Source organism: Vanessa atalanta, chromosome 5 (genome assembly GCF_905147765.1).
Source record: "Vanessa atalanta chromosome 5, ilVanAtal1.2, whole genome shotgun sequence".
NCBI classification, from domain to species: Eukaryota; Metazoa; Arthropoda; class Insecta; order Lepidoptera; family Nymphalidae; genus Vanessa; species Vanessa atalanta.
In genome coordinates, this window is record NC_061875.1 from 3,567,190 (window position 1) to 3,593,829 (window position 26,640).

The 26,640-nt window shown below is 30.6% G+C and overlaps 1 protein-coding gene across 1 annotated transcript in view; it reads right to left on the bottom strand.

Annotated features, from left to right (window-relative positions):
• The window catches only part of LOC125064099, a 290,773-nt gene that overhangs the window by 226,374 nt on the left and 37,759 nt on the right, over positions 1–26,640 (bottom strand). Inside the window, exon 2 of the mRNA XM_047670889.1 lies at positions 8,372–8,557. Within this exon, the coding sequence (XP_047526845.1) occupies positions 8,372–8,438 (67 nt within the window). The 5' untranslated portion in view covers positions 8,439–8,557. The remainder of the gene's footprint in view (positions 1–8,371; positions 8,558–26,640) is intronic.

Genomic DNA, 26,640 nt, shown 5'->3' on the forward strand with positions numbered 1-26,640 from the left:
TGGTATGTTATATTTTGTTTTTTAATATATCCGTATATTTAAATAATATAAACTCGTAAAAAATTTCTAGTAAAAGCAAAATTATCATAATATAACTTTAACTACCCAATCTTGGCTCAGAATAATCCGGTGAAAAGAGATCACCCCAATACTGATAGTCTATTAACTGTCATCGATCTAGCAAATCTTGTGATCTCAATATCTACAATGCAATAAATTTCGGATAAATTGCTTCCGAGTTCTACCGTTGAAATACTGCCAGATGTCTTGCGAGGTCGTGTAGACCTGGGCTTCACTCAGCGCAGCCAAGAATAGCGCCGTATTTACCATTAGCAAGTAAGTTGTCTTCTTAAGCCTACATTTTATTTTAACGAATGATTAACCACGATTTAATAGAATTGAATACATATACACTCATATACACCTAGATTTAATAAAACATTTATTATATTAACGTTATACTACGTAAAAAAAGAGGTTTTATTACAAATGCTTTTAGAGCTTTGTAAATCCTAGATAAGTTCCAGCGGCTCATTTATTGGACCATCTAAAAATAATGTATTTTTTTGCATCCAACTTACAGCATATATTTTAAGTATAATTACTGACACAAAATATACCTACCTATAATGTCTTAATCATTGTGATGCGTTTATATTTAATGTTTTATACGTTGTCAATCTTTGTAGTCAATGGTGACTTACTATACTTTGGACACTTATCCTGTAGTCTGTTTGTATTCTTATACGTAATCATAAATAAAAGATAAAACGTACTATAGTTGTAATACATAATTTTTGTTACTTAAAATGATTAGTATGGTTATATCAAAATGTTATAACGTCAAGATTAAACCAAATAAAATCCTAATATAAATATCAAATTTGTTTGTAGTTAATTCGGAAAAATACTTCATTACTTCTATTTCATCACCTTACATACAAATAAGTCTGCCTCGGGGCACCATTAATGCTTGTCCAACACGCACGGCCGATTTATTTTATTACTCCTAAATATTGCAAGTGATGTATCACGCGAAACGGAATGACGAATTGTATAGAATAACAAATGTAGTCCCGTGTACCCATTTAACAATAAACTTGTTTAAAATTTATTGCCTTTTTTTTTGTTACGCCTGCAATTTTTTTTTATAGATTAAAATTTAGTAACGCTTGGAATTAAATGTAATTCAAAGTGGGTAATCTATTTAACTTTTGTTATATGATCTTGAATTTCAATATTATTTGAAATAAAAGATTGACGTACCTAAAACGTAGCACTGCAAGATGAAAAGATTTCGAGTCGCTGTTGTGTGGGTTGACACACACTCATAGGACAATTCCATTTGATACGATCACGTTTTGTTCCGACTCTTTTATCACAGAGCTCAAGGTAATATAAATACGAAAACAGATTTGAATCCGCGATCCACGTGTTCCAGTGGGCCATCTACTGGTATTCGGTATCACATACTTATATAATTATAAGTATGTGATTTATATAAGTCACTTTTACTGTGACCGTTATATAATTCTAAATTTAATTTAATTCTTAACTTTTGAAACTAAAAAAATTTAGGCTACAAGTCCTTCAATATCTGCTTTTCTTACAAAGTTAAAGTGCAATGTGTACCCAATCATAGGATCAAGACGATTTTCTTTTAAAATCCAAAGTATTTTATTCCAATTAAGATCACAATGTATTTCGTTTTAATGAATAATCCGATTTCCTTAATAATTAATTATTTATTGTGGGAAATTAATCGAGCAATTTCATATTCTTTTTTACAGTTATCATTATAAGAAACATTAAATGGTATCTTAAAGTTATAATATAGCATTATAGATTATCTTTGTTAAGGTATTGAGTTAAAAGAATTAAAACAATATTCAAAATAGTTTTAAATATTCACAGCATATAAAAAAAACTTATAAACAATTACTAATATAATAAATGTAAATAAAAATTCTTTATTCTCTATTTAATTCTTACATAATAATTTAAATTACGTCACATTTCAATAAAAGTCCCTAGATGATGAAACATCTTTATTTATGAACAATCATGAAATTTACTAGAATTTATAAATTTATAGAAATTACATAATATTCAGAAAATATCCTTAAAGCAGTACTCAAATATAACTTCATCAATAAATCCTAGAGCTTCATATTATCTGCTGAAAACAATCGAGCTTTTATTGATTTCATCTTCAATGAAATGTATTAATAGTAATAATACCGCGTAACAACCTTGTGGCTTGGCCGTGTACGCAAAATAATTGAAATCAATATTAATTAAAATATTATTATTCATTTTAACAAAGAAAATATTCTATACAAAAAAGCCCTTAGAGATTAATTAAGTTTTTATAGAACACGAAATCTCTTTGTTTTAGTTTTTTAATTAAATAAATTACAATTTATTTTTAATAAATCAAGCATACTTTTTACAATTGTTTCAATTTTTCAATAAAATTTACGGCATTCGAAATATCGACTATTGTTTTTATTAGCTACGCTACGAACAGTGTAGCACTGCTACAGTTGTAGAATATTCGTAGCAGTGCTACATTTTAATTAATATCAGCGTCATCAATACGTTTTTAAATTAACTTCAACCTTGTAATTATGATTTTATTTTATTTAAATAAAAATATGCTTATTATAATTTCAAACGAAAATTATTAACATGAAACATACAATATAAATTACAATGCATGTGCAATGTACAAAGCTGTACCAAGTAAGAAGAAGAATAAAAAGAACTCGTTAATTATTTCAACAATTGTAACACTAAACTGTTCAACTATTCATATTTGAAGCGAGAAAGATAATGGGGTAAAAATGTATATAACATTATTCAAAAGAAGAGCTGACTAACCCGAAAATGATGCATGCAAATAGCTCCGTGTGACCCATATAGAAGCTTTGTTGTGGCAACATAAATTATATCCGGGCAATTGTTTTCTATGGGATCATTGCGGCCCCATTGGTATAAAAATATGAATGTCTAGAACGTACAAGAATGATGTAATTAAATCTTTCATAACTATAGTTAGTCAATGATTAAAAATATATATATATTGTTTTTAGTAGTATAGTATTAATAATAAGTTCATCCCATGTCACCCCCTTGGAATACGTATGAAGCGTTTTATGGCTTTTATTGCGGTTATTCGTCAATATCATCAGTCTGTCCATATCTTACCTTATATATCAACCAATGTATGTGTTTGCAATGTTCTAAGCTATAGAAATTACAATTCATTAAAAAACATTATTCTAAAAAAAATCATGTTTGGAATTCATTGTAGAGTAAATGGATTTTATACAATTTAATTAAAAGTCCGTTACAAGTTATTTCGAGTCATCAAATGCCTGTTTTTAGAAAGAGTGACTCGCAAGAAAATATAAACTACCATTTATAATTAATTCCTGTTTGTAACTCTTAATACACTAATTAAATATAACAAATGTTAAACTGCCTTAGCCGTCTAGCTGATAGTTTATACGGCTCTATTTCAAGTCTTTGCATTCGGATCTTGGGTTAAACAAATCAAAAATACTACATATTGATCTTAATAAATTATGAATACATTCCTGAATTTTAAAATTGGCAATACAAAACTCCTGTTTCTTGGAAATAAGATGATGTCGTCATCCCTGTGCCAGGTCTATTCCTGGTTAAAGTGATTTTGCATTGAGCTGTGAGAGTAGGGAAATAAATAAGACACTTGTGCTTGCACACAAACCTGTGCCGCGTGTCTCGAACGTTTAAGTCTTTGAGATTGACCCTCGTGATAGAAAATCAGTCAATCAGGACAAGACATTCGTATAAATGCCTCCACCAATATATGACTTGTATATACATATATGACGAAACAAGCCCTGATAAATCACTAATATATTTATTAAAATCGAATATTTTTATACAGCCCGGCTTATTGCGTCATCTGTTAACAGAAGGGAGATTCATTTTACTCTAAAAGAATCGTAAGAACGATTTAACGGAAAAAGCGACCAACATTTTTAATTAAGTTTTATGTCACATGTTAATATAACAAAATCAAGCCACAGTATAATTTTGAAAATTTAAATATAAATTGATAAAATTAATTTAGATAAAAATTACGTTCCATTCACGATTTGACAATTAGGTATTGTCAATTATGCAAAGTTAATTAAATCAGACTGTTTAATAGTTAATCAGCAATTCAGGCTTTCGTAGTTTCAATTATGAAACTGTGAATCAATAGACTCATTTCTCTAAATTATACAAGCAGGGAAATGTATTGAAATGTATTATGTCATTCAAAATATAAAATAATATTAGTGTATTGGTGAATTTATTATTTTGTTTCAACAAAATAAATCTCATTACTGATTATATATATTTTATACCAAAAGTTTTAATAATAGTTTTAATAACAACTTCAACAAGACAAGGTAAAAATTATGCAGCCTTATTTAGCAGCAAAACTTAATGTATGCATGAAGAAGTCTGAAAATACGCATAAAAATTTTAAAGCCGTGAGAAGAAAATTGAAAATTGCAAGTATAAACATCACTAATAAAATGATGATGTCAAAATCAATCGAAAGTCAAAGATAAACTGAACAAAACATATTTATGTCATCAATTTTGATACGGAATAACAAGTAACAACACAGACATTCAGAGAAGTTCAAGTACATAAACAAATAATATATTGTATATACGTCTTTTTTTACTATATATAAATTATCCTCAAAAGATAACCACATTTCATAGGTTCCTAAGGAAAAAAACAAATGCTTAAAAAATACGCCTATTTCTTTCTAAATTAAGCGTTAATCATGAAAATAGCCAATAATTTCAGAAATCTGAGATTTACATATTATCGAATGGTCAATATATTAGTGTTCAATTTGAAATTTACAATCGATTTTGTGCCGTACGCTTCATCAGGAAATGATAGAGCAAAAGCATTTCAAAAAGGTTTCGTTTTCGGGCATGCAGCCTGCCGTAAAATTCTTCTAATTTACATTCCGCTAATCCCAATTAGAGAAATGACAATTCCGAATAAATTATTTACAAATTATTCCAAGATTCAGGGAAATAATTAAAAATCGGTCCGAAACATTTCACAGTCACGAACCCATGGCCCACGAATATTGGCAATTCGGAATGAGACTAATAATGGTCGAAGCGGGGTCAAAGAAAATCATTTCGAGACGGCAACTTTGGAGGGAAACTTTCTTCAATATAACGAATTATTGGATTTGCAGACGCCGCAAAAGTATAATCTCATTGGACATTCGTGAATGATATCTCTTTTTTCGTAACTTATGCGAGTTCTGGTAATTTCGTTTCGTTTGCTCTGTGTTTGATTAACATATAAGCCGTATTCTTTGGGTCGTTCCAATACCATACTGTAGTTTTATTGTTCTCTCTATATTTAATCAAACTTAACCAGAAATGGATATTATGTATATTGTCAGCTTTTGTATGTTTTGTATTTATATATTATAATAACATTATTGATCATATGAGTAGGGCTTATATAAACATATTTATTATTGTTAATATTGTACCGGTAATTTGTTTTCAATAAGATTGTTTGAATAAATTTTGATATAAAATTAACATCCTAGCTAGCAATTATAGCTTTTAATTTTATCTTAAAATCTTTAAATTGACATGGATTTTAATTATATAAGATTAAAAAAATAAAATATTATACACCTACACATACTGGCAATAATTAACGAATAAAAGAGAAAAAAAAACAATAATAATATTATTAACTTTAAAATTTAAAGCATAAATTTCATTTAAAATATTTTCATATATCAAGTTAAATAAAATGTCAGATATAAAACGATCAAAAATATTCGTATCTTGAGCTCCGTAACCCGATAAACACTTGTAGCTATTTATTCTGGAGTCTATGGCACGTTACATGAAGCAATTCGATAGCATGTATCTAGCGAGCGACAGATTGAGAGATTGCACCTGCATTCCGCGCGGTGGATATTCGAAACCGGATGGATCCGGTTCGCGTCGGAGAAAACCGGTTTACGGCGTTCGTTGCCGCTAAGTTATGTTGCTGCTCTTTTTCGAAGGCGATAGTATGAGATTTAGTTCGTTCCATTTGATTTAATTCTTAATTTAACATTAAATATCAATGGTAATTTTCCATTCAGAGACGGTCCTTGCTATTTAAAAATGAATAAGTGTGTGGATAAAGACATTTTTCAAGCTGAATCTGAATCCATAATATTTCTTCACGTAGTAAAAGGTAAATTATTTGCTAATTAATCATAAAATTAACACCGCCAAATGTTTGCCAAGTTTTTTTTTAATTTAATTACAAAATGTAAAATATTTGAGTCATACTTTATAATTGATCCGAGCATTAAGTAGCTTCACTAATTTTTATTAAACTTCTTTAAAACTTAGACATTTTGTTAGTCTGTCACATCAGAACAATTTAATCAGACGTCAACTATAATTGTGTTATTTTAGATTTATGCTTTGGACGTGTTCCAGATTTCACTGAAAAGCTAATCAACTAAAAGCCTTTTAGTTCCCGGATTAAGAAACGAGTTAATTTATGGCAAATTGAAGATTCTTTCTCTTTTTTTTTCGTAATTATAATGGCATCGCTCCCGGGAGCTTTAAGGTACAATTCAGTTTACGGAGTGCTGGAATTGTTTTTATATATCAATTACCTACAGACTTTTAAAACTTTTCTTCTTTTCCAATTATTTCAATCTTCTTGGCTTAGAATAGATATAGGGATAATTATAATTTAACTAATTATCGATTCTGTGAATTGAAATATCGCTGTGAAAGTATTTTTAAGGTCAAATTTTAATTTAAGATATAATATTTTAATCATTATTTTTATTCTATATATATTTAATACGTCGAAGATTATATGTAGGTTTTATATATAACTAGTTATTGCCCGCAGCTTCTCTTGCGTTTTACAGGTCGGTCAGGTGTTAGGTATAAAATGTATAAAAACCTTTCTGCTTGGAGTTCAATCTTGCTTCATTCCAAATTTTATAAAATTCGGTTCATAGGTTTGCCCGTAAAAGAGCGACAGGCCAACAGACAGACAAAAAAAATCTGAGCTAATTTCCATACTGTGTAGCATTTTTCAATACTGACAACTAAAACGACCTGAGCTTTTGGCTAGCTTGCATGATTGCCGAATTCAAGTTTCAGGTTTTTTACCGGGTCATGACAACACTAAGATTTGTAATGTAATTTATTTTGAAATCACTTAAAGCTACAAGCAAAGGTCATGTGCCTGTTCTTCGTCTAAGAAAGAACACAAATGAAGTACAAGGTGTACTGATGCGCTTACATATACAGGTGTAGTATATGTAAGCGCACTTACGCACAATATAATATCCTGCGTAGTGGTCTAGTCTACACTAAGAATGCCCACCGTTTTATAATATACTCATAGGACACATAATTGTAAATAAACGAAATTATAAAATCAAAAAATAATACCTCATTGAAATATTTGATAATATTTGTTTTGAAATTTGATATCGTTTAATTAAATCTAGTTTAATCCGGTTCCATCTGGTAACATCCAAATATTAGAAGATATTAAAGAAGAATTCGAAAATAATGAGCTACGTTTGAAATGGAATTATGCAATAAATCACTGTTATTAGAACGCTAAGAAATTATTTGGTTTAATTATAAAGTCAATTTTATTAATTATTCACTGTGAATATAATATTTATACCTTAATTAAAGTACATTTTTGAGAAAAATATTACAATAACTGATGAAAAATATATAATATCAATCCAGACAATATTTTTTTGCCGCAATTGTTATTTTTAACATAATTTAATCATTTTATTAATTCGCTCATCATTCATTCCAATAAGTCGTATAAACAAACATTATTGAAATCAATATTGCTTTTTATTCCGTCGATAGGCATTTTTTTCTATTTACAAAATATTTATATTAAAAAAACACGATCCTTGTATATATTTTAATAATAACAGTACGTATAACGAATTCATTATACAAACAATTCAGAACGAATATGATACTGTTTTCATTAAAATAATAAGTCTTATTTATTTTATGTGAAAAATAAACTTCATACAGTTTAACCCTGACTTTTTAATGTTTTGTTTTTGAGCCGAGGTTAAACTGCAATCGCATACAACTAAATAGATGAAATTATTTCGACATTTTTTTTATTTAAATAGAGACTTTTTGGTATTCAATTGAATTATGTGATGTATTTACTAAACGTATTTTTAACTAACGAAAATTGATATACGATGTTATGTTGATTATTTTTTTGTCAACTACGCAATTTAAAATGAGAATTAAATACGTACCCGCAATCCATCCCAGAAGAAGTACACCGACCACTTTTTTTACAGCACTCACCACTATCGTCCCCATTTTTTCTCCAGAATCTCTATCCCATTTATACACTGTACAAAATGATTTCCCTACATATTTATACTCTGTGGATATATTTAAAACACGTCATCGTTGAGTTGGGTTTCCTTTGTTGTCACCTGTAACAAAGAAACCAATTTTTAGTATAGCATAAAGAGCGACCTTTGCATTTTTTTATAAAAAAAATTGACGCGTAGGTTTACCTATCAAAAGAAAAAAACGACATTTGCGTTGAATCTTGTAAACCTTAGATTACTTTCAGCATGACAGCATCAGATTAACTTTTTACGACTCGATACAGCGCTGGTCGGAAGATTGATTTTTTTTTTCTTTAACGTTTTCTTGACCAAAGTTATTAAACCGCATTTGAATTGAGCTTCAAAAGAATTACAGAAACTACGTACAATTTGTACCATTTGAGAATTAATGTTTAAAGAATGTATTTCAATATATATTCGTTTTTTTATTATCAGAAAGTAAAGTAATTCTATCTAAGAGTAAAATACGGTACTACCAAAATTAAAATCATAATATCTTAGTAATTAAAAAATATATATATATATAAATTAAGATGACCTTTACGCCTATCAATAAAATGGTAATTTGAAATATAAATTACCTAAAATTAATATAGAAGTACTGTACTGTATAATAACTATATTATGAAAAATTACTAGTAATCTTAATATGTCCAAATTAAAACTGTAAAAAATCTGTTTTAATATAATGTCCATCCAAGTTCATAATTTACGTTCAACATTAAAAATTCACGAACATCTCTCTAGTGTTTGTAAATATCGACGGCATGAACGTGAAATAAAAATGAGCTAATTTCAAACATACTCGTACATAACCCTAGTATGTAAGTTCCTAACAAGTATAGTGAATTTGTTTATTTGTCACGCTTTTATGACTCAACTATTCAACCGCTCAGAGTGAATTTTGCCATACATATAGTCTGTAATAAAGAATAGAACACAGGGTACGTAGGGTAACACCTGTTGTCTCCCTCTCTCTCTCTCTCAGTATATAAAAAAAGATAACAAAGTAAACTCGTTCTCTTTTTGACCTCGTTTATATATAATTCATGTAATATACATACATGACAGTTATAAAACAAGTAATTTCCTTAAAACATTATTTAACGATACAAAATCAGATCTCGTAAAAAAAGATACGAAGTTTTTCGTTGTAATTTATAGCGCTCTGTGTTGAAGCGCCACAGCGGAAATGATTGATGCTTAACGACATTGTACTCGGACAAGTGACGCGAAGAAATGTGCTATGAATATCCACACATATAAAACGAACAGAGACTGTATATAAATTATTCAACCTAAATATCGATTTATTCTTAATTTTAAATACTGAAAGTAAATTTCTCACGTACTTTCTTAAGGAGTTGACATAGAGCATATTTAATTTAGGTTTCCAAACGGCGTTTTGCTTCGTATCTATTACTATTGTAGTTGTCCGGCTTAAAGGGTGTGTGAGCCAGTGTAACTACAGGCCCCAGGGATATAATATCTTAGTTCCCAAGATTGTGGCGCATGAACGATATAAAAAATGATTAATATTTCTTACAGAACCAAACATTAAATTACTGATATTAAAACAAACTATTATAATCTAAATTGAAGGCAAAAGATACCTATCTATCTAAGGAACTGAAACCGCGATCTTTGAATAGATATAATCTATCTACTAGACCATTACTTGATACCCCTCATTAAATAATATATTTTTTTCATTATTTTGCTAGTAATTAAGTCTAAAACAAACTCACGTAAATACTATATAAAAAAAAATCTAATTAACCCAGATATAAATACGGATGTAAATAAATTACAAAACTCTTCAATAAAAAATTTTTATATTTTATTTTAAAAGGGTTCATAAATAATACCGAATTTATGTAAAAAAACATTGGCTAGTATTAAAGAAATTTGAAATGATGTTAAACCATTTACGTTAGACGAAAGTAATTAAATACTTCAAATGGACTTTGATATAAGAACGGTAAAGGAAAAACTTGTTTTTAAACAAACCCAATCAAATAAAAATCAATTAATATCGGTGAGGTCAAAAAAATAAAATAAAATGGTGCGTTATAATATTGAGAGGTTAATTTACACAGTTTTTAATAAACTTGAATTACTGAAGAATAAAGAATAACATAAAAAGTTTAAATCTTATCACCCTCTTGTCTTACGCGGCGCACGCCAGTATAGCTTCTCGTCTTTATTTATAGAATAGGTGGACTAGATGGAAAGTACCTACCACCGCCTATGAACACCTTGCAAGTACGTAGGTGTTGCAGGGCATCCTGCAACACCTTGCATGTACGTTGCCGTCCTATAAGGAATATGTAATCTCTTTTCTTGAAGGTTTCCAAATGAAAAAATGAAGGTGCCACAGAGTGGCTGAGCGAACACATGCCATGTTATTTTTCGATATCTTCACAACTACACAAACCTTAAGGAATTATACATTTAAACCTTCCTAGTAATTCTCTCCGTACAGACAGACGCAACAGGGGGTCTTTGTTCTATAATATGTAGCGATAAAGCAACCTTACGAGAACCTCAGTCATCTAAGTGATGTTTTTCTATTTTGTATAAAATTGGTAAACAGACGGACAATAATCACACCATTTGGTAAGTGGTCACCATCGCCTATAGACATTGGAACTGTCAAAATTATTAACCAAAGCACATCAATATTAAATTATTGCCTTTTTTAAGTGATGCTGATGAGTTGGTGATACCTACCCTGCTATGCTTGCTTGAACAAGAAGTAACACCAAGTATGTATAAATGACTAGCTGACCGGACAGCCGTACCCCTGTTTTAACTATTAATGCTGAACGAATTGGTATATATATACTATTTATATATACAATATACTATTTATAATTGTAATAACTTACGAGAAAAGTTAGTATATTTTATAATAACGTAACTTTTAATTTTTTATTTCTTTTTTAAAGGTATTTCTTATCCTGGCAAAAACAAACACATCGAACAAAATAATTAGCGATATAAGTCAAACCGTTCATGCGTGATGCCGTGAATGAGGAAAATAGAGATTCATTTATATATATATGTAGATATTAAATAGTATATTTATGTTATATAACAATATCGCAAAGTTTAATCGGAAGCTATTTCTAAACATTCATAATCACGTCGTTAAATCTGTCGACGGCTATATTTGTAATATCGGTAACATTTCATTCCACTTGACGAAGAATGTAGAAGTCGATCGACAATAAGCCGACCGATATTGTGTCTACACAATGCCCGACCCGGGCATAAAACCCGGTATAAACCGGTCATAATGTCCCGGAGAAGTTAATTAAACTGGTCCAAAGTCGGTTTTCAATTGAACTTCAGAGATGGACTACGTTTAGTATTTAATTGGGAACGATTTTTTCGATCTAATGTAAAAAGATGTATACAATATACATATATGTAGTGTCCTATGTAATATTATAAGTGCATCGATCGTCATGATACATGTTCTCAGTGGCAAAAAAAAAGAGTATAGGGTAAGGAACCTAACACCTGAACCCACCTCTCTAAAGCGTGAGCGAAGCCGCGAGCAGAAATGATTGCATTAATAAATATTAAATGTTTAATAATTTTAAAAGCCTTAGACTACAAAGACAACTCCGATATTTTTATATTAATTTTATTATCTGTAAAGAGGGTTAAAATATAATTTATTTCGAAATATCAAAACGTTATGAAACATGTAATGCCATGTTATTTTTTATAATAAGGCAAACAGTGCTTCACGTTATAATTCAAACGAATAAGAATCATTTAGACATTTTTTGTAGGTAACTTAAATTTTATATTTTAATAAACCTACATAAAATTTTATATATACTAATATCATGGTATAGTCTGTTGTGTACGTTTCACATATATTTACTATGGTAGGACTTTGTGTAAGCGTCCGGGTAGGAGTCACATACCCTTCAAACCGGAACACAACAGTATTGCTGTTTAGCGGTAGAATATCTGATGAGTGGGTGTTGCCCACCCAGATGAGCTTGCACAAAGTCCTACCACTAAGTGTACCGTGACCGATTATCTTCCTATGTGTAATAAAGACTTAAGAAAAATAATTAAAAGTATATTTATAAGTCAAAATTCGATCGAAATTATATTCAAATAATATATAATTTTTTTATGTATAATTTTTTTAAAACGAACCATGCGAAATAATAAAAAGTTGGTTTGATGTCTTTAACTAGCTTCCGTCCGCGGTTTTGTCCGCTTGATGGAGAGAGGGTGGCGTAGGTTTTAGGTATTAAAAAGTAGTATATGTCCCATCCTTGGGTTTCATATCAAATTTCATCAAATTCGGCTTTCATTCGTTCAGTGACTTAGCCGTGAATGCGTAACAGACAAAGTTACTTATATTATGTTATATAAGTATATATTAATTACATAATTGTATATTCAAATCCGTATAAAATGTATTATATAATATTGAACATAAAAGTAATCATTTCTTCTCAATATCTCTCTGTTATTATTTTCAAGTAATATCCGGTTGTCAAGGATGATCACAAAATTTCGGTATGTACTTAGGTATACCCAATCAGAAATTGATTTTATTTATATAATATAATAAGACTTATCAAACTTAATAAAATAATATAAAGAATAAATAATAGCTGATGTGATTTTAATAATATATTTAATATATAAATACTCATACTCGTTATAAAAGTCTAACTGTCAGTCTCTTAGTGCTTGATATTTATTAAATTCACAAATATATAGAATTTTTATAGAACACAGTAGGCGGTAGGATAACTGGATCACCTGGTGATATGTGGTCACCATATGTCCCTCATCCCTGTAGTTAAACTAGATTACGATATGTATTTTATTGTTTAAAGATCAGTCAAATCAGATCCGCTATTAACAATCAATTATAACTTTTTATCTTCTAACTCTTGGCTGAACGTACATTTTAAGTATAACAAATACCATTTAAATTGAGATGATTGCCTTTAAACTATACTGAACATAAAATATAAAAAAAGAAACTAGAGATGTCGTAACACACCCGGTTGGGTTAGTAGTAACCCGAAGTTGCTTTCGCTAAATATCATGTAATAAATTAAAAAAATAAAACATACGCAATATAAAATTAACATTTAATTGTTCCTCAACGTTATTAGAATAAATTTTATTAAAAATCCATTTATAAAACTATTAAAAAATATAAAAAAAATAATACAATATAAAACCGCTTCAATTAGAAAGAGAGATACAAAGGGAAAGAGAGGGAAAAGTCGCGTGGAGAGGGGCATACTAACGTGACGATTTCTGCCAGTTCACTCTACTATAAGCCGCGTAAAAAAACTTCGTTCCAATAATAATAATCTATTAATAATCCCCGAACACGTAACAATATATACTGTATTTACCAATATTGATCTATCACACATGTATACGTAATATTCAAACATCCCCCTAATCCTGGTGGATTATTTCTGTAGTACCTAATTAAAATACCCAACATACGACCGGTTTTGAGATTACAACGTTAATATAGTACGGGTGACACATAGAAAAGATATTAATACACAGTTGCGTCGTACTTATTCCAATATTATGTGCTGTAAAAAGTCAAACACAGTCAGTAAATTATATCGTATATACTATAGGCACACTGCTGAACTAAACGCCCTCTCTTTGAGGAAAAGGTTCGGAGCATGTTTCATCAGGCTGCTCCAATGAGAGCTGTATGTATATTACCGATATTACAGATTACTTTGTAACGAGATAACCCAGTGATTAGAATGCAAGCATCTTAACCGATGATTGTGGGTTCAAACCCAAGCAAGTACCACTGAATTTACATAACTGTTTATAATTCATCTCGTGCTTGAACTAGAAAGAAAACATCACGAGGGAACCTGCACGTGTCTACTTTCAATGAATTTCCGCCACACGTGTATCCACCAACCCGCATTGTAGCAGCTCGTCGGAATAAGCTCCAAACCTTCTCCTCGAAGGAAGAGGAGCCCAGTAGTAAGACAATTACAGGCTGTAACAAGCTGACTAGATCACTTTGAAGCGTCAAGAATAGTCATTTATAATGAAAAGAAATAAAGGTAAACTTATTAAACCAAGTTCCGATTCCGATTCCACTTTGTCAACCCTTCCTTCCTGGAGTGAGATATTCGTTTCTATAATTAAATTCAATTAATATTTAAACTTTTCGTATTAAAAATGAACAACGATATATAAATCTTATTACTTGATAAAAGACTATATACATTATTAATAATGTGATAAAAAAAACTGCTTTTGTACTGTAAGAAAAACAATAAAAAATGTGTAAAAAATATACATGTATACGGTGTTATTTGTCTGTTGATTAGGATGACTGAATGATCACAATTTTGACATAGTATTGTTGTTGTATGCCATTTATATTAATATAATTATATTTTTATGTGTTTTTTTCCAGCTGCAATTATAAAAATTAAGATTGTAAATATAGTTAAGCATTTAATATTCTACATTTCAAGGTTATGCTAGTAATTGCAATATTGTAAAAAAAAAACGGTTTATTTAAGAATTTATGCGGTTTGATAGTGTCAATGGCATGGCGTCGCCTGCAGCTCGGTTACTGCGGAAATTAACCAACATTTTCAGATAATGTTCCAGTTTAAATCAGAAGAATTCGAATGCACAATAAACCCGTATTCGAATTTAAAATATAATTTATTTTAATTATTTTTTGGAACAGTTTATTGCTTCATTTTTCTGATGTCATTACTCTTTTATCGTTAATTTGTTTTGTTATGTTGGTAAACCGTTACATAAAATAATTGTATGATTTTAATATACAGAAAAAACTTAACTAACATTCTATAACGATAGAATACCGTTATTAGTAAAATATAAATTATTTTAAAATTTAATTTCATAAAATATGCAAATATTCTAAATTCAAATTAAACCCTTCAGTAGAAACTTATATAGGTATAATTGAAGTGGCTTTACGTGCAAAATATGAACGTCCCGAGGACCGTAAAGTTTTGACAATGCATAATAATATGACAAATTTCTAAGTGTGGCGTAAGCTTTACCAGCTCATCATACCGATAATACGAAAATTAAAATCCTTTCCAATTCAATTGAATTATAACAAATTATTCTGAGGATCGAGTATAAGGATTGACATCAAATTAAAATCTATTCGACATTGGGAGCAATCCATTAATGGAGGCCTGCGGGTACAATATGAAGTGAAGTGATTCAGGCGATTTCCTTTTGAAATATTTGTTCGATAATGTTTTTATCTGGAATGATCTCGAACTTTTATTGGACAGATTAAGAGGTTTCGCGATAGAGTATGAACGGGGTTCGTTCGAAGTTCAAAATTGTTATCGATCTCATACTTTGATTATACGAGTATATGGGACTAACTATTCCCTGCGGTTTTGCACGAGTTAAACTTAAAAAGTATTATAAAATATTTTTTTGCAGATAATATTTATGGTTACTGTTGTTTACTCTATAAAATCTAAGCGTGTATATACACATTACATTTCATAAAATAAATAAGTTTGTATCAACCTGTCTTATCATAAAACATAAAAAAAATATTTAACAAATCTATCAAAATTGAAACAGTTTAGAGCTGAAATCTTCATTTAAGTATAATAGTACACCTTTTCCGGGACATTTCTCTCGTCTCTTTTCCATATCAAAAAACATCAAATGAAGTAACAGCCTATAAACGTCCCACTGCTGAGCTAAAGCCTTTCTCACTTTTGACGAAAAGGCTTAGATTTTATTTCACCACTTTGCCCTAATGCAAGCTGCATTAATGTTGGATAAAGTGTAAAGTAAACATACGTTACTAACAAGGAAGAATGTACGATTCTTTAATATGTAGGCGGACGAATAAAAAGAACACCTGATGGTAAGTAAGTAAGTAAGTAAGTAAGTACACCACCGCTCATATAAATTGCCATTTGAAATATTTACATAACCGACCTGCTATTTGAACCTAGGACATAAATGAACAGCCTAATAAGCTAGCCACTAAACCAACGAGGCTCACAAATATAACATCGATATCATTAGCTCTTTCAAGATACAATTTAATACAATCCTGATTTATGGCCGCATCAGTTATACACAGCCCTCTTGAGAATCCGTCGGTCCGAGTACAGAAATGGATTCCCGATAAATCTTTCAGCTAGTTGACTTTAGTCAAGCATCCTTTGAAGATATTTATCCGCTATAAGAAATAAAGGTAATGACCTTGTTTTATTTAACTAAGCAACAGCACTGATCATTTAATTTGCATAAAAAGTGTCACGGCATAAAAATAGCTTGATGACACGTTATGTTTAAGATTCCTTAAAGTCAACAATCAAATAACAATAATCAAAGACAAAGTCAAAAATCTTTATTCAATATTTGACACTTGCTTATTGATTGTCAAAAATCTACCACCGGTTCGGAATTTAACACCTCGGACCTGAGAAGAACCGGTGAAAGAAACTCAGCGGGTGTTTTTTTTTGTTTTTGTTTTTTTTTTCATTTTGCATGTACAATAATAATTATATTTTAATTATTTGAAACGTAGTTATTTATTTCCCAACGTAGTGATATTATTGTCACTACGTTGGGAATTATTGTTATTTGTATAAGTTTTTGTATAATTATTTATACAAAAATAAGTTTTGATACAGTAAGATTTATCCACGGTCTGAAGGGTGAGTAAGCCAGTGTAACTACAGGCACAAGGTACATTACATCTTAGTTCCTAAGGTTGGTGGCGCATTGCGATGGAAGTAATGGTTAATATTTCTTACAGCGTTATTGTCTTCGGGCGGTGATGACCACTCACCATCAGATGGCCCATATGCTCGTCCGCCAACCTATACTATAAAAGTAAGAAAAAATGTGACGTATATTTTTATAATTATAATATCGTCTATATTATAACGAGATTCCTCTGCGGCTTCGCTCGCATTTTAGGGATGGGTCATCCGAGGCAGTAAAAAATAACCTATGTCTTCCTTGAGGTTCAAGCTTGCTTAATACAAGTTATATCAAATTCGGTTCAGTAATTTGACGGTGGAAGAGCAACAGCCATGGAGACATTTATAATATTAGTATAGGTATATTGATGCTGTCGATGGCTGAACGGTAACTAGCAGTTTCTGAATTAGTTCTTCAGATCGTGAATTAGTATTGGATAGTAAATCATTGATAATTCACAAAACGAATGAGATTTGACATAAAATATTCACAGAGATAATAAGCGTGATAAAGCAGACGCAACGAAACAGTTGCTAAGACTTAATTAAGTTTTCAATTGGACTGCAAAATTTTACATTCAGTTAAGACTTTAAGTCATCATTCGCTCGGTTTTATCCCATTTATTTGGGCTATTGTGTAAGCTGCATGGAAAATTGTTTAAGTTGACGTTAATAGCTCGATACTCTTCGGATATTTTTCGATACGATTTCCGGTATCATCGAATTACAATTACATAGTATGGAGGCGGCAGCATTTGATACCTATGGTAGGTTCTCACGATGTTTTCCTTCACCGCGAAGCATAAGAAGAATTAAAAAACACCGAACTAAACACATGAATTCAGTGGTGCTTGCTACTAGTTTTAACTCAAAAGTATCGTTTAAGATTCCACTTGTAACCAATGGACCTGTGTCTGTACTGTCTGGACTGATTGCAGTACTTCTCCTCAAGAGGGAGAGGCAGTCTCTGTTCAGTTGTTAGACATTAGTATGAAGACGCTACAAAAATCCCTAAGTCGGCTCAAACAAAATGTATATAATACAGTGTGGTATCATTCTAATCTACCGGAACACCAACGTATTCTTGAGGTTAAATTAAGCTAATTATAAATCGAATAAGTAATAATAGACTTACCTAAAAGCGGTCATGTTTGCAAAATATAAATATTGATGTGAGTACATTTGTTGGTAAGAGTTTGTGCGAGCTCGTCTGGGTAGATACCACCCGCTCGTTCGATATTCTACCGATAAATAGTAATTCTTAAAACTGTTGTGTTCCAGTTTGAAAGTCGAGTAAGCCAGTTTAGCGACGGGCACAAGGGACATAACATCTTAGTTCCCAAAGTTGACGGCGCATTGGCGACTTAAGGAAATGTTATTATTTCTTACAGTGCCAACGACAATGATATATAAATAAAAACAATTGTCATATTGTTTGTAAGTACAAAGTGATGATAATGAAATATTTTATTCATCATTGAGAATAAAACTGTTAATAAAGACAAACCAATACTGGTTTGCTTATATGGCTGTTGATCCAGTAACCTCAACTTAAAATCTCGGGGCGATTAATATTCTAAGATTTTAAAAGTTTAACACTCTCGAGTCTCCATCAAAAAAAATACAAATATGTTTAATTTTTGTTCAATGTTTAGTCCCTAATTTAAATACATTCTTAAAATAATATATTTAAAATCTAAAACTGTTATAAAGGCATAACCAAAGAAGTTTTAGTATTATAGTTGGTGGTTTAGCTTACGTCATAACCTTTCCAAGCGCGCAGCGTCGAAAGTGCATATCACAGAGGTTGCAAGAGTCCTAATAAATATTAAAACCGCACGAATTTATCATCCAGCCAAGATCCAGGCTATCTAGCCAAAATCTAGGCTATCCAGCCAAGCTGTCAATTTAGCATTTGAAATTCCTAATGGCACGTACTGTTTATACGAGAACAGGTAGTTCTTTCGCAAGATCGCATCTGAAATTGCCGGAAAGATTTATTGGCTTTTGTTTGGACTGAGTTTTGATTTGTATCATCGTAAATTCGCGAACTCAGTTCTGACGCGATATAAGCTTTGTGACTGATTTCTGGATGCTTTTCAAGATATAAAAACATTACAGTAATACATTTTAAATATTAATTCTTTTTTCGATATTTTGAAGAATATTTCTTTTGTTTTTAAATGTTTAACATTAAAAAATTGTACTCATTTCACACCATTACATCGAATTGGGTATAATTTTTATTTAAATTATGAATTGTTTAAGAACAAACATTACCAATTCAACCAGTTAAATAACATTCTATGGATATTTTGGTTAAAATCCTAACCAAACAAACTTCCTTACATTTTGTGAAAACGTACGCGTTAATTGGTAAACAAAGATCAAAACACATCGTATACATAACAGCGTTGCTATAATTAAATTTGATTTATTTTTTCCTTAACAATTAATAATTAAGATAAATTCATCAAGCAGGCGCTAATAACTTATAAACAAATGTACGGTTCACAATTAGTCTAAAATAATGCGCAAAATCCACGAGAATTAAACTTAATAATACAAACTAAAACACTTAAACAGCGTGAGGCGAGAGTCAAAAAGTCCACTTAAGACGGCGCCGGGCGACTTCGCAGATAAAATGTTGAAACATGAAAAATGGGCGCCAGGAGTGGGAAGAATGACTTGAAATATTGCTATTATGTGCAGCGATGTTTTTCACTTGTGTCTTGGTAACGTAAATGTATGCGCATAGCAAATAATCTCACTTATAAGCTTGAATTAATTGACGGTACTAATCGACTTTATTTATTGCTTAACTGTTGACAGAGATTAATCCTCGGACGTGATATACAATTTTAAATTTTAAGCAAACAACGAATAATGTTTAACTTAACACCTTTTATTATGTGCTCATTGATTTTCTATTCCAATAAAATTATAAACATAAATAATATATTATAAACTATCGAAATTGTATGCGTTTCATTGTAAATTGAATGCTCTGTTCACAATTTTTCGTTAGTTTACAATCTGTCTAGATTTATTGTAAAACTGTCCTAACAATTTAACGGTGACGTATAAACCTGTGTATTGACCTAAAATTGAAACACGACAAGTATTATTGTTGGTAGAAAAGTTTCTAGTAAGTATAAAGATTATTTCAACGTAGTTTTATTATTATTTCAATGTTAAGACAAGTATCTTTAATATTTAATAGGGCTGATTTGATAAAAAAAAAAACAAATAGTGGTAGGGCTTAGTGCAATCCCGTCAGAGAAGGTACCACGCACGGATCTCATACTATTATTATTAACATTTACTCTATCCATTATATACCATCAAAGAGCAATACTCGTGTCGTTGTGAGTAGGTTGTAGGTGGCACATTAACGATGTAAGTAATGGTTAATATTCCTTACAATGACACCATCAGGTGGCCCATTTGCCAGTCTCCTCATCTACTCTTAATAAATTAAAAATTAATGAGCAATTACTTGTTTTACGCCTCAAAACACATAATCTAATGCGTTATATGTATTGAACATGTAATAAAGTCGTCTACTCACTATTAGTGCCATGTAATTACGGCACTTTAGAATTGAGCATCCATATTAGACCCCGATCTAACACAATACCGTTTCCATAAACCATATGGTGAGGGAAAAACAATTCACCCGCAAAATTATTTTCAAGGGGGAATGACGTCACATGTTACTCCAAGATTAATAGATTAACAGTGGAAGAGAATCATGCTGATGATTTACTACAATAACCAGAAAACAGGTGTTACATAAATAACTTTACGAACGTATTTAATATATAATGATATGTCCTTGATGCTTATAATTTTACTGACTCATGCACCCAACTAGAATACAAAAACACAATTTTGCTCTTTTGGGATAGAATGTTTGGTAAGCATGTAGTTGAAAATACTGACTAGTAATCACTTATATTAACGTAGTCTCTATCCTTTTATAATCATAAACAACAATCAGCTCAATCTCATTAAAAAAAATATATATATACTATCGGTCTTAAGTGTCATTTGAAGAAAATGATATTCTTCGAAGTATTTATTCAAGCTTATCTCAGAAACCAGTAGATGGATGCGGTTTTCATTAGTCTAGAGAGCATCTTTCGGAGAAGGATTAACCCTATGAAACATTAATCTACGTCAAAAGGATGCCGTTATCACGACACGGTCATGTTGTAAACATGGGAAATTAGTAATTGGCAACCGATCTTAATAAGAAACAAAATCTTTGGTTTTTTACACATTAGCAATTTTGGATACATCTTAACGAAATACTTCTTAAAGTTAAGGTTTTCTATATAGACGCTTATCGAAACATATTAAGTGATATGAAGTATAGATTTTTTTTTTTTACTCAAGGATTAGTGTTTTTTTCTTTTTTTTTTCTTATAATTTCATTTCATTTATTTTAATTTTCGTGTGCGTGTTTGTTGGGTTTATGTTCACTCAACAGTCAGGGGCCATCTGAAAATCATTGTTGTGCACAGCAAATACTGAGATGAACCCCTTGCTACCTACATTGTATTCCTTGAATTTAATTATTTTCTTGTGTTTAATCGTTGTAATGTATGTGTATGTGTAGCAAAAATAAATGGTTTAAGTATGAAATGGAATATTATATATTATAAATGCTTTTGTAATAATATTTTTTCTAACGTTAGTTCACGAAGTGACCATGGTATTAGAACAAAAACTGGAACTTATCTCTTACTAGGAAGGTTTTATAATATTGAGATATTAAGGAGCAGACGTTGTAATTTACATCCCAAGATTTTGAGCAAACGTACAGTCAACATAAAAAAACTGTAGTTTTCTTAACATCCCAACAGGATTAAAAAAAGTACTTTAGTTTTGTTCCTTCTTAGTAATTTCAATAGGACCAAGAGAAATTATTCATTTCATTATTAGATATCATAAAATACTTCGAAAAATATATATACAAATTTAAAAATATCTACCGTATACCGTCACCACCTTACTGTGACATCGATCCCACCGCGCACAAAGAAATTTGGCAATTCTTTTCTTTGTCGCACCGCCAAAAAATGAAACTCTTTACTAGCACACGTGTGCCCCTCCTCTTATAACCTGGGTGCCTGCACACGAGGCGTGAAGAGGCATCTTGCGAGCTGGCTATACTAGTAGTAGTATTCGCGTTTGGACTCCAATTCCACTTACCATCAGGTGGAGTGAAGTCATTTGTCTACCCAGACAATATAAAAAAAGAAAGAAAGGATAAAACATAAACAACAACAAACGCATAAAATGGAGGCAAGAATGTTAACACAATTTTCCGGTTGAATATAAGTAATTTAAAGCCTCAATATAAAAAATGGATGAAAATTCTTGTTTTATTTTTACTTACACCACGTTACAAAATATTCAGCGCCGTTCCACGTACAAAATGATCTAACTATAAATTTATCCTTTATTATTAAATAAGTAAGGTATAAAAAGGAAATTTATATATGTAGTACACATAATCCTTATATTATGATGAAATATAACATGAATACGATTTCCAACCAGAAGCCATAGCCATTAAAATGCAACTTTAAAAGGTATACCACTTATTATAGAGAAAATAGAACCTCGTAAGTCAAATAAAACCTTAGCAGTAGTGTAAGTAAGGTTTAATGATGTTTTCCTTCTGAAATCCGTAAAGAGTTATGTAAAATCAATGGTGCGTGCTTTCGATTGAGGTCGAGGGGATTAAGTATTAGATGCTTAATGGTATGTTTACTCGGTTCTAAAATTGCACAACTTAGACACACATTAATTCCACGTGATCCCTATTCAAATGTACATAAGAGTCATTTTGGATCAGCAATCGACAAAATTCCGTCGATAGCGATGATTCAAAGTTAAATGCACCAGCTCTTTAAGTTGCTGCACATAAAGTTCAAAATGCAATAAAAAATGAAGCATCTAGTGTAGCTCACTAAAGGTACTCAATCAATAACGTTAATGTAAAGCTGAGCGATTCAAACTGAATCTTGAATTTTTCGTGTTCCGTTTTATCCAATTTCGCCAACCTTTCACCATTTTCATCGTTCTGCGGATCAAGTATATGAATTAAATAAAAAATGTTATTACATTTTCTTGATTAAATTGTATTTAAAGGCAGATTGGAACTGCAATTTATCTGAACAACTTAGTACTAAGTGAAGTTACTGATATAATATTAAAGATAGGTATTATAATTTTAGATTTAGGTGTAAGTTATTTTGAAGATTTTCTTTATATAGAAAGGTTAGCATGCAGGCAAATGGGCCACCTGATGGTAAATGGTTACCACCGCCCATTGACAATGACGCTGTAATAAATAATATGCATTCCTTAAATGACAAGGAATACGCAATACGCTACGAACCGAAGGGAGATCCCTTGTGCTTGTACCAGCTCACGCACCCTTCAAACCGGAACAAAACAATATAATAACTACTGTTTGGCGGTAGAATATCTGATGAGTGGATGATATCTACCCAGGTGGGCTTGCAGAAATCCCTAGTTAGATAGTTTAGTTTAAGTATTTATCTAATGTCTATGTTTCTTCAGAAATAGATATATATATAAATACTATGCCGATTGTGGACATTCAATATTATTTGTAGATATTTTAATGTAAAATAAATAGCCATCAATTATGTTATTGTTTGTATATATAAAAAACCATGTTGGGATTTCAACAATATTGTAGAAATAATAATAAGTAAATAATAATTGATTCAGATTCAACCCACATCAGACCGTTCTAAGAAAATCAGTCAACGACCTCTTTCTCTTGCGGAGTAAGCTTACTCCAGACTACTTAAAAGCGGATTTGTGGGCACACATGAGGCAAATTTTATCCGACACATGGATGTTTCTTGATATTGTTTTCCTTTTGTGTGGAATTCGTAGACACAAAAGCATGATTTATGTAGAGACATACACATGAAAAATATTGTTTATAAACTTGCCCGGGTTGGGATCTTCGGCTAAGAGTCATGTATTCTGCCAATTTATTTATATCGGCTCAAACAACAAATAATCCGTATTAAATATACACAGAATTGTCACTATTGCAAATCACATATTTAAATATATCTCGACAGTCAATAGCACATACTGAGAGCATAGTAAGATTTATTATATATATGTTTATCTAAGATTTATTGAATCTTTGATAATGTATGAACAACGTAGCGCTGATTTCTAACGAGAGCTTGTAACAGTAAGTTAGCTTGTCTGATTAGGCTCATCGGCTATTCCACTATTAGTTTAAAAGGTGAGTAAGGAAATAAAATCACAGGCACAAGATAACACCGATCGCAGGCACAAGGTATAAGATCTTAGTCCTAAAAATGAAAATATTGACTGTGTAAGATTAATGTTTATTTAAGTCCTTTGTTATGTTTTACATTGAGGAAAAATATTTAAAAAAAAAAATTCTAGTACATTAATCAGTCATAAAAAAATATTATCATATTTAATTTTGCTATCTGTCAAACGTTTAAAATATTATCTCTCATTCCTTTGGAAGTTTAAAATAGTTAGGGCACTTAACGAAAGAGAAGCTTTTACCACTTCTCCCAAATAAATTAGCTAACGACGTTGTTTGTTACTGAACGGAGCCAATAATTTCTAATTAGTTCTTTCTGGCGACAATTAGTCGCTTTCCCACTTCTATGAATTGAAACGGTAGCATCATTTTTCTTTGGAACTTCCTCTTTTAGCTAATTAAGAAGATTTTGTTTTGAAAATAACGATATAGAAGGTGTTTGCATAACGGTACGTAGAACGTATTTATCTCGGCTCGAATCAATACAAAGCTAGGTTATTTAATTTAATTAAAAACTAGCCAGTGAAAATTATTTCCGTTCGAATGTTAGGAATTTCAAGTTACTCTGTTCGAGGACTTTGATTTCTTTGTATGTTTAATGATACCGGTAGTTGTAATGGACACCGAGCTATACGTAAAAACTAATGTTGAATTCACTTCATTTTTTATCGTATATATATATATAATCTTTTTTATTTAGTCGCTATCATTGTTTACGGTCGATTTTATATATTTTAATCGAGACACAAAACCGAATGAAACAAAGGAAGTGCACTGCAGCGTTCGTATATCTATAAGATTTGATCAGTATTACAATATGTTGTAATGACTTATATACCCGGTAACAAAAAAGTTGCATGCGCGATTCAGAAACATGACTTTTTAAATTATTGCCACCATTCGGTACCATATTATACTTTAACATTATAAATGGATCGTAAGTATTATAAATTATATACGCGAACATTTTATTGTGTGCCGCCTGGAACTAAAATCTGAAGCCTTGTTAAACTACCAAACTCGATTAAATAATGGAAAGGCACATAAAGGTACGAACAAAACATCTGCGATTAAAAATGTTTGGATATGATTATTTAATACACTGTACATGGAATTATGATATGATATGATATGAATGATATGAATTATATGTGGTTTATTATCACGTGTATTTATTATATTACCGAATTGAAAAACAAGTAATATAGCAGACTAAGTCTTATAGAAGATCTTCATATTGATATGTAGTATATAAAAGTTCAGTGTGCATCTTTTTCTGAATTAGCGACCTTTGTGGTGATGTAAAAGATGTGAAAGTCGAGCTTTAAAAGGTTGGGTTTGAGCCAAGAATGTTAAAGCTCAGGTAAGCCTCACAACCGCATATAACTTTAATATGTACGTAGATATTCTAGGTATACTAAACATGAGTGAAAGTACAGTAAAGGAGGAAAAGGTTTTCCATAAAAATATATACGAATGAACCACTTAGAAGGAATATACGAAGTCGTTACGAAACAGGAATTGAATATCAAGAATTGTGATTATATATTAAACGTATAGTAATTCTAAGTTTCCCATACTGAAATATAACAAATATTTGTTAAAATTGTAATATAAGCTGATAAAATACAAATTTTAAAGATTAAGAAGAAAAATATAATCCAAAACCTACCCACAATTACAGATTCAAAAATAATTATTGTTTAGTCGACAAAATACATCCGCAAAATTCGTATTATCGAGATATTTCTATATTAAAATCATGAAATTCAATGACATGACAGTTCAACGGGCGGCCATGTTTGACGTTTACGGGTGCGTTCAGAAAGTGTGTTCCAAATAATTATTTCGTGTAGGTTTACGGTGGTTAATATATTTATATCTATATTTGTTTAGATTTATTTTTATTAACCGAGTGAAACCGGGTTTTTGTCTAGTAAAAAATAATTCAGTACATTTTTCTTTCCTTTTTGTGAAAGTTGTTGTTTTGTTCATTGGTATCTAGATAACATCGCAAATTT